Raw genomic sequence first — 12,834 nt, forward strand, 5'->3', positions numbered from 1 at the left:
ACTTCAGATCCAATGTCTTCAAACCCACAGAGTGAAATGAAGACAGAAGCAAACTGACATGTTCATCAAGAGCTGAAGAGCTGCAAAAAATATATTTGACCACAACTTGTATAAATAACAGTAAAGCCACTGATGAGATAAATAAAGTTAATATTAAATTAATAATTTTCTTACTCTTCTGATAATTTTCCTGCCTTGCTGAGTGTCTGTAAGAAGAGTGTCCAGTCAGTGCTGGATATCTCTGAGTGTGAACATGTAAGACTGATGTTGAAGACTGCTGGAAATGATGGATTCTTCTCTGAGGAACTCAAAGACAACCTGAAACAGACAGAGACACAGAGGAACATTTGATAACAGCACCGTACACTGCTACGAATGATATATGCTGTGTTCTGAAACCTAATTATTCTTGATAAGATTATATAATTATTTTATTAATTATTCTTCAAAAGAGAAATTACACTGAAAGTGCAATAGTTTCTTACAAGACATCTCCACGAGTGACTGACAGATCAAGCGTCCATCTGGGACTCTCAGCGCTGTATTCATCCTCTTGAACTCTACCATGTCAGAAGAACAGATAACATATTTAAACAACTAATACATTATTATGTTCAAATTACTGGTTTGATATTTCATATTAATGTATTTGAAGAAGGAAGTTGTTTTTTAAAATTACTTCAGCTCTCTGAAGACTATTGATTCACCAAGAATCTGAATCAAATCTCCAACTTCTGACAGATGCTCCACCGACAACCTAAACATGATATATGGGTCAATGACAGATACGAGTGTTCAGGATAAAGAGAAGCAACAGATATTTTAAAAAATCAAGTTTAAAATGCATGTGCACAAAAATGTCATATGTCTACTGTATATAACTGAAGTTTCCCTCAATTTTTTAAAATATTATTTTATAAAGAAAAATATAAAATATCACCAAAATATAATTCATAAGCATAAAGTTTTTAAACAATTACAATCCAAACTAACCTTTCCATTTCATCAGGGTTAAAAATCTTTCTAATATAATAAGAGACTTATTATTTTTGACACACAGACAAGAGGGTCTGTACTGTAGAGGTTCTCTATGTGATAAAATATCCCGTATAATTTTTTTGCATGTTAATACATGACTTTCTTCATGTTGTTTGCACCACTTGACTTTGCAAACTTTTGGTGAACATTTTTCAAATGTTATTATTTTTATTATGTGTATATGTGTCACATTACTGTCCTATATACCACAGAAACACTCGCAAGTACAAGTAATTTAAGTAGAAATATTTAGTAATAGTATTTTAAAGTGTCAATCAAAAATTAAAGTGCCCCTATTATGGTTTTTCGAATATTCCCTTTCGTGCAGTGCGTAATATAGCTGTTTCGGAATGTAAATGTTCTTCAAAGTGCACGATAAATAAAGTTACTGTCTCCCAAAAGAAAGAATCGACTCTGAACCACATACAGTATACAAGCCGTTTTTCATTTGAATCCTCCTTTACGGTTCTACGTCACTAGAAAAGACATTTGCATAATGCCCACCTATGTTGTACGTTGTCCACCTGCGAACAACTTGTTCCGCCCTCAAACACGTCATTTTACTGACGACTGCTTCTCAAATCTCGTTGCTCTTGAAAGATGGGTCAGTACTCAGTTTATTAGGACCAACTTGCTCCTCAGTATCACAACTTGTAAGTATGATTAATTATTTATGTATATATTTTCTACCAGGTGTTCTAAATACGTCGTTTTGTGTTTTATATTGTGTAAGTTTCCTGGCTAACCGGTTAACTCACGTTATTACTACTGTCTTCCTAAAATAGTTCTGCAAATCAGCTGCAGGCTCACTATTACCTGCTGCTGCTGTGTCCATTAATGCAGATTGTCTGTCATTCTTACTACTTTGAGTAAAGATAAAGGATGGAGCAAGATTTGTTTTAAAACATTTATGTTACATCAGTAATTTGTCATTAATCCAGTTCCCGCATGTGCACTGCAATAAATTAGAAATATACACATCAGTTTGTTGATGGACATACACTTGTTAATACTGATGGTGAGGAGTTACAGTTGCAACTCATAATGTACCTCAAACTGAGTAGTGTATCACTGAGAAACATTCTGCTCGAGTCGTCCTTGCAATGGAGGTTCGGGTTGAATAGTACTTCCAATGTTTCATCATCGGACTTGCGCTCTGATTAATATGGTAAAATCGACGCCATCGTTACACTTTTACTGTGTGTACAATCGCTGAGCTTAAAGCCTCCGGAGCTCAAGTTTATGGTAATGGACGTTTAGCTTCCGACACGCGCTGTAAGTGGTAGACCAATCACAACAGGCTGAGTCATCTGGCCAATCAGAGCAGTGTAGGTTCGCGGAAAGGAGGTATTTAGAGAGACTGATTCATCCAGTCATTTGAGAATCATTGAAAAATGTGATGTACAATGTATATTATGAGAAAATTAAAGTGTTTTTTGACCTTGATGCATGTAAACCTGTTGAAGACCTCCAAACAAAATCAGAAGCCTCTAAAATAGCATAATAGGGGCACTTTGTTTCAATCTACAAGTGTTTCTCCATGCAAATACACTGACCTCAGAGTCTCACACATACAGAGTGCTGGCTGAAGAATCTTGAGTTTATCAGCTGTTAAATCACAGTACATGAGGTTCAGTTTTCTGATGTATGAACAGAACTGAAGACAGTACAGCAGCGCCCAACAGTCTGTGCTCCTCAGAGAAATGTTTGACAGGTCCATGGATTCCCAATCTGCCAAAGCTCTTCTCACGAACACCTCATCATGGAGCTCATACAGACAGTGAAGAGCAAAAAGTTCAAATCCATGCTGTCTTCTCATTGTAAGAATACTTCCCTGCAGGCTTTTCTTCAGTGTCATGTTGTGAGGAACAGTCCACTTGATTTTTTTAAAGAGTGAGCTGCACACCTTCTCATTAAAGAGACCACAGAGAAACATCATGACTGAAGGAATAAGATTTGATCTTCTTTCGGGAGATGGCTTGTCAATTATAGACTTCGATTTCATTAAGTTCAACAGCGCCCTGACTTTTCCCCAGGACTCTTTTCCATCCAGTAAAACAAAATAAAGAGCAGTGAAGAACTCCTGAAAGCTTGGATGCATAAACCTGAACACTGGCACCCGTCTGTTTTTTCTTTTCAAATGATCTTTATATAAGAAAAGACTAGTAGCAGGATCTATGCCAGTCACAGTCTTCTTTAAAAAAATTCCTTCTCGCTTTTTCGTCCCTTCCTCTGCCCGCTGACCCAGACTCCTCAGCATGGTGAGGACAGACTGACTCTGGCCATGATGCTCCAGTAGAGTGGACACAAAGTGAACATATATGGAGGTGGTTGTCTTTAGTTCTGCCATCACATGATCACCATCTGTAATGTGCTTCTTCAGACAAAAACAGACCATCCAACACAGCAAAGGCACAGAGCAAGTAGTCAAGAGGCCTTCATTTGCTTTCACACTCTCATATGTTTTCTTGAAGAGTTGCTCATCCTGAAAGAACTTGCGGAAGTACTCCTGCACCCCTCTCTCAGAGAAGCCCACAATCTCAGTGAAACGCTGAGGTCCTTTGAGGAGATTCATCACTGCATCATCAGCTATAGATCTCGTAGTTACAAGCACAAATGATTCAGGCAGCAAGACTCCCCTCAACAGGTTCCTAAGAGTGTCCATAGGTCGGACTGTATTGGATGTATTAGTGTGAAGTAACATGAAATGAATGGGTGGATGAAATGCATACTCATCCATTCCATCAATGAGGAAGAGGACCTTCTCTGGTGTTAACTCTAGTATCTGTGAGATCTGATCTGATTTTAAACTGCAACTCCAGCTCAAGAGCTCAATCAAGCTCATCTCCTCATAAATACACTTCAGCTCTTCACACTTGAACAAAAAAACTACATCAAAGTTTTCAGAGTAAAGTTCTCCAGATGCCCAGTCCAACATGATCTTCTGTAACGTGAAGGATTTACCTCTTCCAGAATCACCACTGAGAATCACAGTTTTTGGTGTGTTTCCATCACTGTCGGGACTGAACAGCTGGTCTATTCTGATGCTGTGATTCTTGTCATTTGATAACAGTTGAGATGATGTTTTTGTACCAGAAGTGTGAGCAGACCTCACATGTTCACGATAGTATTTCTCATTCTGCTCTTTGCTTCTCTGAATGATCACTGGTTCAGTGTAACGGGCGGCCAGTTCCACACGTTCATCAGATGGATGGTTATACTCAGGAACAAAGCTACATTTATCAATGACTGAAGACTTGTACTGAAGAATCATGTCCCTCCAATCTACAGAAAAACACAAATGATTGACTTATCAATGGTTATTAATGGTTAAAATAACATTCTCACAAAACAGTCAGTATTAAGCTGCTGTCACATTAGCATGGTTTTGTGGAGAAAAAAGGTATATTGTGTATTGTCAATAGTGTAGTGATGTAAGCTAAGCTCACACGGAAGTCAAACATCTTTCCATTCTTCAGAGCGGGTAATTCACGTGACCAACTTGAAATAGAGCTAAATCTGTGTGTCTACACATGTGTTTTATATTTAATATGAGGGAAATGCACATGTGACATGACACAAAAAAATCTTTAACTTTTAGGTGGCAAAATATTTTTTAGTAATTCTATGAATTACACTGCACAAAACAAAAGTAATACTACCCACTGGATGAAGAAGGGTCGGCCTCCACAGAGCATAAAATATTATTTTTATTTTATTTTTCGTGTTCACATTTATGAGGAAAAAACGTACTCGGTTACTAACGTAACCTCGGTTCTCTCTAGAAGAGGGAACGAGTACTTGCGTAAGTATCTTACGCTAGGGGAAAACCTCTTTTCCTCGAGATATTGAAGCCAAAAATTATCCTTAATTTTGCAATAATGTAAAACGCATTGCAGCAGCATGCAGACATGGGCGAGACAGCTCGCGCGCCCATTGGCTGCTCTGCGGCAACTGCACCAGCCTATCGATAGAGGCCCCTCATGACGTCAGAACCAATGAGGGTGCTTCGCGCCCATTACGTCATGTCCCGCCGAAAGCGGGTGGGGCTAGGGCTATAAATACGGCCCAGAGAGGCTGGTTTGGTCAGTTTTTCATCGCTGAAGCGAATCAGAACATGACGCATGCACGGCAAGATACGCAAGTACTCGAACCGAGGTTACGTTAATAACCGAGTACGTTCTCTTACGAGAGGTCTCTCGTACTTGCGTAAGTATCTTACGCTAGGGGAACACAATGTAAAACGCCGTGCGTGCTTGAGACATAACACTAAAGTCCCAAGGGCAGGTGCCCGGGGCTCATACAGTGCCTAATCACAAGGGACTCACAGAGAATCCGGGAAGAGGGGCTAGAATAGCATCATTCCAGTAATATGGAGCTCTGATAAGAGCATGTTATATCAAGTGTTCCACACAGCCAGGGCGAACTTGGCCTGGACCGGTAAATATGGGGGACTTACGCACTGCCCACAGAAGTATACAGACGATCAGTGATCGACGCTCTAGCAGTTTCAGCATCCTGAGCCCATAGCATCGGGCGGGCAATACTGAAAAATTAAACCGAGAGCAACCTAGCTTGTAAAGCGGGAACCTCGAGGTTATAAACCCTTATAAATGTAGACGGGGAGGCCCAGCCTGCCGCCATACAGATATCTTGCGAGGCAATCCCACTGGACCAAGCCCACGACGAGGCCATGCCTCTTGTGGAGTGCGCTTTGACACCTATCGGGCATTGCAGGCCCTTGGATGTGTAAGCTAGCGCTTTAGCATCAACTATCCATCTGGATAGACTCTGTTTTGATGCAGCTAGTCCCTTAGAACGTCCGCTGAACAAAACAAAGAGCTGCTCCGTCTGTCTGAAAACAGATGAGCGAGACACATAGGCTCTTAACGCCCTGACCGGGCAAAGGAAGCCTGCGTCCCCTTCCTCTTCAGATACCGGCAGGGCCTACAGGGAGATAACCTGTGCCCTAAACGGTGTATTGAGGGATTTAGGAACATATCCGTGCTTTGGTTTGAGTATGACTCTCGAGTCATTAGGCCCAAACTCCATACACGTTTACACGAAGCTCTTGTATAAAGGAGAGAACCTCCGGCACCCCACAGCGTGAGGGTGAAGTGCCACTCGCTGTACACCAGCTAGTGAACACAGACCATTTTGAGGAATAGAGCCGCCTCGTAGATGGAGCTCTAGCCTGTGTGATCGTGTTTAACACTCCCGCTGGGAGGTTAACGGGTACCCGTTGATGGCCCACACATGTAGGGACCAAAGCTCTGGGTAAGGATGCCAGATCGAGCCGTTTGCCTGCGAGAGGAGATCCCTCCTTACCGGTATCGGCCACGGGGCGGTACTCGTCAGCTGCATCAGGACTGGAAACCAGACTTGGTTTGTCCAAAAATGAGGCGACGAGTAGCACCGGGCATCCGCTCTCCCTGATTCGCTCTAACACCTGGGGTAGGAGCGTGACAGGGGGAAACGCATAGAGCGGGCAGCGGGGCCACATGAGCAAGCACATCCCTGCTCTTGGAGAAAAATTCCTGACAATGAGCGTTCTCTTGAGACGCAAATAGGTCTATTTTCGCTCTGCCAAATGTCCTCCATAGCAGTTTGACTGTCTGTGGGTGTAAAGACCATTCTCCTGCCGGAAGATAGTTTCTGGACAGTCTGTCTGGTCCCACATTCAGATGGCCGGGCACATACGCTGCCCTGAGCGAGTGCAGATTGTGCTGAGCCCAGACCAGGAGGTGTTCCGTCAGCCTGTGAAGGATTCTGGATCTGATACCTCCTTGGTGATTTATATAAGCCACCACTGACATGTTGTCCGAACGGACCAAGACGTGGTGTCTTTTATCTGGGGACAAAAAACGCCTCAGCGCGTTGTCGACAGTTTATATGCAGAAGCTTCTCCCGTTCCGACCACTGGCCAAATAACGGTCTGGCCGAATAACGGTCTGCCCTCGAGCAGCGCTCCCCATCCCGAGGTTGAGGCGTCCGTAGACACCACCTTCACACTCGAGGAAGTCCCCAGGCTTACTCCTGACCGGTACCAGTCGGTCACTGTCCAAGGTTTCAGAGCTGCGACGCATTTCTGATCGACCTTGAGGCACGCGAGACCGGAGGTCCAAGCTCTGCGCGGCGCACGCTTTCAACCAATACTGCAGCGGGCGCATGCGAAGCAGACCCAGCTGAAGCACTGAGGATGCTGAAGCCATGAGACCCAGCATCCTTTGAAACTTTTTGAGCGGGACTAAAGCGCTGTGGCGAAAAATCTCATTCGCTGAATACTTAGTCTGTGTTGCGGCGACAGTTGTGCTGTCATAGACAGCGAGTCCAGATCTGTGCCCAGAAAAGATATTTTCTGACTGGGAGACAGCGAACTCTTCGCCCAATTGACTGTGAGACCTAAATTCTCGAGGTGATCGAGTAATATGGTCCTGTGTTCTATGAGCTCCGACTGTGATCGAGCTAGAACCAGCCAATCATCCAAATAATTCAGCACTCGTACGCCTCGGAGCCTAAGGGGTACGAGCGCTGCATCCATGCACATCGTGAATGCGCGAGGTGCCAGGGATAGGCCAAATGGCAGGACTGTGTACTGATATGCCTGACCCTCGAAAGGCGAATCTCAAAAATCGCCTGTGACGTGACGCTATTTGTATTTGAAAATACGCGTCTTTCAGATCTATCGACATAAACCAGTCCCCTTGGCAAATTTGCGAGAGGATTTTCTTGGTCGTGAGCATTCTGAACCGTCGTTTCAGAAGTGCTTTGTTTAGTCGTCTTAGATCTAGAATGGGTCTGAGACCCCCGTCTTTTTTTGGGTCCCAGAAAAGATCTGCTGTACATGCCCCCTTCGCTCTGAGCTTGTGATAAGGGTTCTATAGCCCATTTGCTCAGTAACTTCGCTATTTCGGCTCGAAGTAGGTGTGCTACTTCCTTTTTCACCGTAGTATCGATTCGCGCCGCTTTGCGTTGCGGGCGTCGACCGAACTGTAGCGAATAGCCTCTTTCTATAATGTCTAGCACCCACTTCGAAACCCCGGGTAGCCTTGCCCATGCGTTTGCACGAATGGCTAGGGGTTGAATGCGAAGCGCGCTCTGGTCGCTCAGCGACAGAGGGGCTTCAGTGTGCTGCAACATAAGCGTCGCGCTTATGACATTTGAGGCAGGGGGCGCGCTGATAACAGCGGGCAGATTGCCCGCGCTCGACTCCTCTGCGGTGGTCAACCGAGATGGGGAGGGCTGGGCGAGTCCCGTAAGACCTGTCATGTCTATGTGTGAATGTGGGCGTGGGATAGCGGGCACATTTACGACACTGAGAGCATTGTCCGCCTGAGCAGAGCGAATGCATGTTGGTTTCGTTTTACAGAAACCTTGAGACATGCAGAACGTAGTGTTTGTGGGCACTGGGCAGTGGGCACATTTACCACATTTAATGCGCAATCGATCTGGGTCGATTTCATGTGCGCGAGCCCTGTGTGACGGGCTGTGTTTCTGTGTAGGAATGAACACTGGGCAGTGGGCATTTTGTCTACACTCATAACATCATCGGCCGTGGCCGGAACACCAGAAAATACACTCTTATGGGATTTATCTGGGTAGCCGTAAAAGCGGCGTTTGTGTGCAGGCAAGCGGGCTGTGTCGCCGACTTGTTTACTGCAGAATACACTGGAACAGTCGCATTTACTGGAACTGAACGAGCAAGAAGTTGCCATAGAAACAGAGAGCGTCAACATGCTGGCGTTTGTTTGCAGGCGTGCGTGTAGTACAATAGGCTCGTCCACTGCAATATTGACATTTCCAGAGAAATGTGTGAGAATGGAGGTAGATCCAGCCGCAGCTGGACTAGGAACACTCTCTTTTCTCCTTTCGCCAGTGACGCACGGAAACCATAGAAACGGTGCTTGGGTGCAGGCGAGCGGGTTGTACAACGCGCTCGTTGGCTGCAAAAATACACATCTGCAGTCGCCTTTTCAGGGAACTGACAGAGGGAGCATTGACGGCATAATTTTATCTGCCGGTAGACCCGGGATCGAACACGGGTCTCTCACGCGAAATCCTGAGAATCTGCCACTGGGCCACAGGGGAAGACACATAGGCATTTAGTTAGCGCGAGTATTATCAGAGAGCGTCAACATGCTGACGTTTGTTTGCAGGCGTGCGTGCATTACAACAGGCTCGCTCACTGAAGTATTGACATTTCCAGTCGCCTGAACTTCAGAGGGGAATGAGAAATGTATGAGAAATAGAATTCGGCCCGGCCGCAGCGGGACATAAACACTCTTTTCTCCTTTCGCCAGTGACGCACGGGAACCATAGAAACGGTGTTTGGGTGCAGGCGAGCGGGTTGTACAACGCGCTCGTTGGCTGCAAAATGCACATCTGCAGTCGCCTTTCAGGGAACTGACAGAGCGAAGCATTGGAGGCATAATTTATCTGCCGTTAGACCGGGATTCAAACACCAGTCTCTCATGCGAAAAACCAAAGATTCCGCCACTGAGCCACAGGGGGGAACACAAAGGCTTTCAGAGGCACGAGCATATAAGAGCGTCAACATGTTTTCTTCGGCGTTTGCTTGCAGGCGCTGCAATATTTATATTTCCAGTCGACTGATCAGGGAACTGAGAAATGTGTGAGAAAATTCAGGTCAGTCCGGCTTCGGCGGGACTATAAACACTCTTTTCTCCTTTCGCCGGTGAGTGACGCGTGAATGGGGCGTAGGGGCAGGGTATAGCTTTCTTGTACGTAAAGAAAAACTAACCCCGACCGTCCGCTTCCAGCCTCCCCTGTGAACGGCGCAGTTTGCGCAGCTTGAACAGAGGGAGAGAGAAAGCTAGCCCCGTGACCGTCCGCTCCTGACATCCCCTGTGAACGGCGCGGTTTGCGCGGCTCGAACAGAGGGAGAGCAGGTATCATCCTCCAAGCAGGCAAGGCAAGCGGGCGCACCGGCGAGCTTTGCGGGGGGGGGGGGGGGCCTTGGCGCAGTCTCGGAGAAGGATGCCAGGTGAGTCCACAGAGTCACCATAGGCAGTAACTAGCTCGCAGTGAGGGCAGTCGCCGTCAGCGAGCGCGAGAGCTGCGCATCCTCAGGAAAGGGGCGTCTTGAAAAAGACGCCCGGCTCTTTTAGTGCAATGAGAGTGTGTGTCGCGGCGGCGAACACACACATACACAAAACACAGTAGCAGAGAAAAGGATATGTACGCCGGAAAGCGTGAGCAGGAACGGCGACTGAAGGCGGCAAGTTGTCGACCGGCAGCTTCAGATGCAGACTAATCCCGCTGGGTGCTTGAATCAGACGGCGCGGCTTCCTCTCAGGATCCTCGTAGGCCCGCTGAAGAGATGAAAAACTGACCAAACCAGCCTCTCTGGGCCGTATAGCCCGCTTTCGGCGGGACATGACGTAATGGGCGCGAAGCACCCTCATTGGTTCTGACGTCATGAGGGGCCTCTATCGATAGGCTGGTGCAGTTGCCGCAGAGCAGCCAATGGGCGCGAGAGCTGTCTCGCCCATGTCTGCATGCTGCTGCAATGCGTTTTACATTATTGCAAAATTAAGGATAATTTTTGGCTTCAATATCTCGAGGAAAAGAGGTTTTCCCCTAGCGTAAGATACTTACGCAAGTACGAGAGACCTCTCGTAAGAGAAACAATGTTTCGGACGTGACAGTTCTCCGTTACGGACATGACCGCTCTGAAAGCGACTTTAAAACTTTCACAGAGACCTCAAACAGAAAGCACAAAGCCTTTCTTTAAAGTGAATTTCGTTTTTTTATTAATTGTATCTTAATTTCAAAAATCCAAGAATAACCCCTGATACTTTTGCTCTTTTTTGCCTATTCCGTTACTCCTTTACTGGCTGGTTGCTACATTTAAGCTTGCTCAAGTGTACGAAGTGAACATTGATAATGATGACAAGACAACAGGGTAAACTCACTTTTATGTCTGGCTACTTGGGTACCAGGATCAGGAGGCTTCTGTTTCCTGCTGTAAAGACCTGTTAAAATCAACCACATGTCGACAGATCATAAATTATACCCACACATGTACTACTGATCTTACAAACAATCTTACAATTACAAACTACAATTAAACTACTGATCTTACAATTAAACAAATGCATTGTTTGTTTAATTGTACAAAACAGAGATTTGTATTTGTTTCAACCTATCTGAGTTTGTCAAGTAGGTTAATCAGATCGCACATCTCACTTACCAAAGCTGCTCATCGTGTCGGACAACAGACCTTGATCCGGGAATGAATGCCCCAATATTGCTTAATCACGGAGAAGTTCTTTTTCTTTCTTCGCTTGGGAGTGAAACGAAGTTCGAAATACCAGAGCAGACAGCGTTAGCAAATATCCCGACACCGCACACACTGCTGAGAGCGACGGAGAGACGATTAGATCAATATGTAAATATGTACATTCTCCAAGTTCGTTCCCCCTTGCATCCCTGCCAGAATCTGACTCCCTTCGCGTGCACGCGCATTGCGTCACTTCAGTAGACGTGGCGGTCTTTTTTTTATGTTCTTCGCCGGTAGTTTCCACACTTGTAATGTCAGGAACTCTGGATTTAGTAAAAAAATTTGTAAAAAAAAAAAAAAAAGTGTTCAAAAAGAAGACTCAAGAATGATGCAAATATGCATTCATGTAGCCTATCAAGATGGGCGAGTGACACACTGCCACATCAAAACGAAAAGGACAGCACATGCTGGGGCCTTTATCCTAAAAGTAGGCCTAAGTATTAGGGAATTGGCCAAGAGTACTGATTAAAAGATTTTTACTTCACCATTAATGTGCTGACCACATTCACCACTCACTGATGGAAGTCAGTTACACAGTAAACACTATGCACTTGTTAGATTTACATATGACATATGATTTACGTATGATGTTTATTTCTATTAAGAACTAATGATCTATCATGAACTGCACATTGTTTCTCAATGCCAGTGTATCAGCTGTAATCTCAAGCTCGCATCAGCTGATCTCTTCAGGGATACGACACCTATCACAGAATCCATAAGGTCCTTCAGTATTATCAGAAGTTATTGTGTTTCTCAGGAGCTAATAACCTCCATCCCCAGCTCCTCCTCTTGTCCAGTCAGCGTTTGGTTTCTGATTCCCATTTGAATCAGACTAATTTCTCAAATTATGTGTTCATAAATTGATTGAATTGGATGTGCAGGGAGATCTAGCCCAGAACAGAACACTCAGCCTGTACTTGCTCAGGATCACTCACTCACGTCACACACACACACACACACACGCACACACACACACACACACACACACACACACACACACACACACACACACACACACACACACACACACACACACACACACACACACACACACACACACACACACACACACACACACACACACACACACACACACACACACACACACACACACACACACACACACACACACACAGCATACTTGCTCAGGATCTGCTTTGTGTCTCTCACACTCTGGAGATATTCTTCCAATTCATAATTTGATTTCAGAGTTCTATAGAATTGTAATTTACTTTGTGTTTTAGTTTCCTGATCCCCATACATCATGATATGGTCCTGACAGGAAAAGACAAAACAATACTTAACATTCAGGCTGATACAATATGACTCTGTCTTATTATATCTAATTTTAAATGATTATAAACAAAATTGTATAACATTATTCAACAATGTTACATAAAAAGGTTACATATATTCAATTTTTTGTGTGGAATTTATGCAATTTATTTTATTATTGCTTTTATTGTTTTATTTCTCTAAACTGTTTTTGC

The 12,834-nt window shown here is 44.7% G+C and overlaps 1 protein-coding gene across 1 annotated transcript; it reads right to left on the minus strand.

Annotated features, from left to right (window-relative positions):
- Positions 1-5: 5 nt before the first annotated feature.
- On the minus strand, positions 6-11,503 carry LOC309491990 (NACHT, LRR and PYD domains-containing protein 1 homolog; the record flags this gene model as incomplete). Its single annotated transcript, XM_082191014.1, has 7 exons — positions 11,252-11,503; positions 10,974-11,033; positions 2,595-4,323; positions 680-757; positions 486-560; positions 175-318; positions 6-80 (listed from the first exon to the last, which is right to left on the minus strand). Coding segments are annotated over exons 1-7 (2,174 nt in total), but the record flags the coding sequence as incomplete, so codon positions are not given.
- Between the last annotated feature and the right edge of the window lie 1,331 nt (positions 11,504-12,834).

Source organism: Leuciscus leuciscus (genome assembly GCF_965113295.1).
Source record: "Leuciscus leuciscus genome assembly, contig: HAP1_SCAFFOLD_808, whole genome shotgun sequence".
NCBI classification, from domain to species: Eukaryota; Metazoa; Chordata; class Actinopteri; order Cypriniformes; family Leuciscidae; genus Leuciscus; species Leuciscus leuciscus.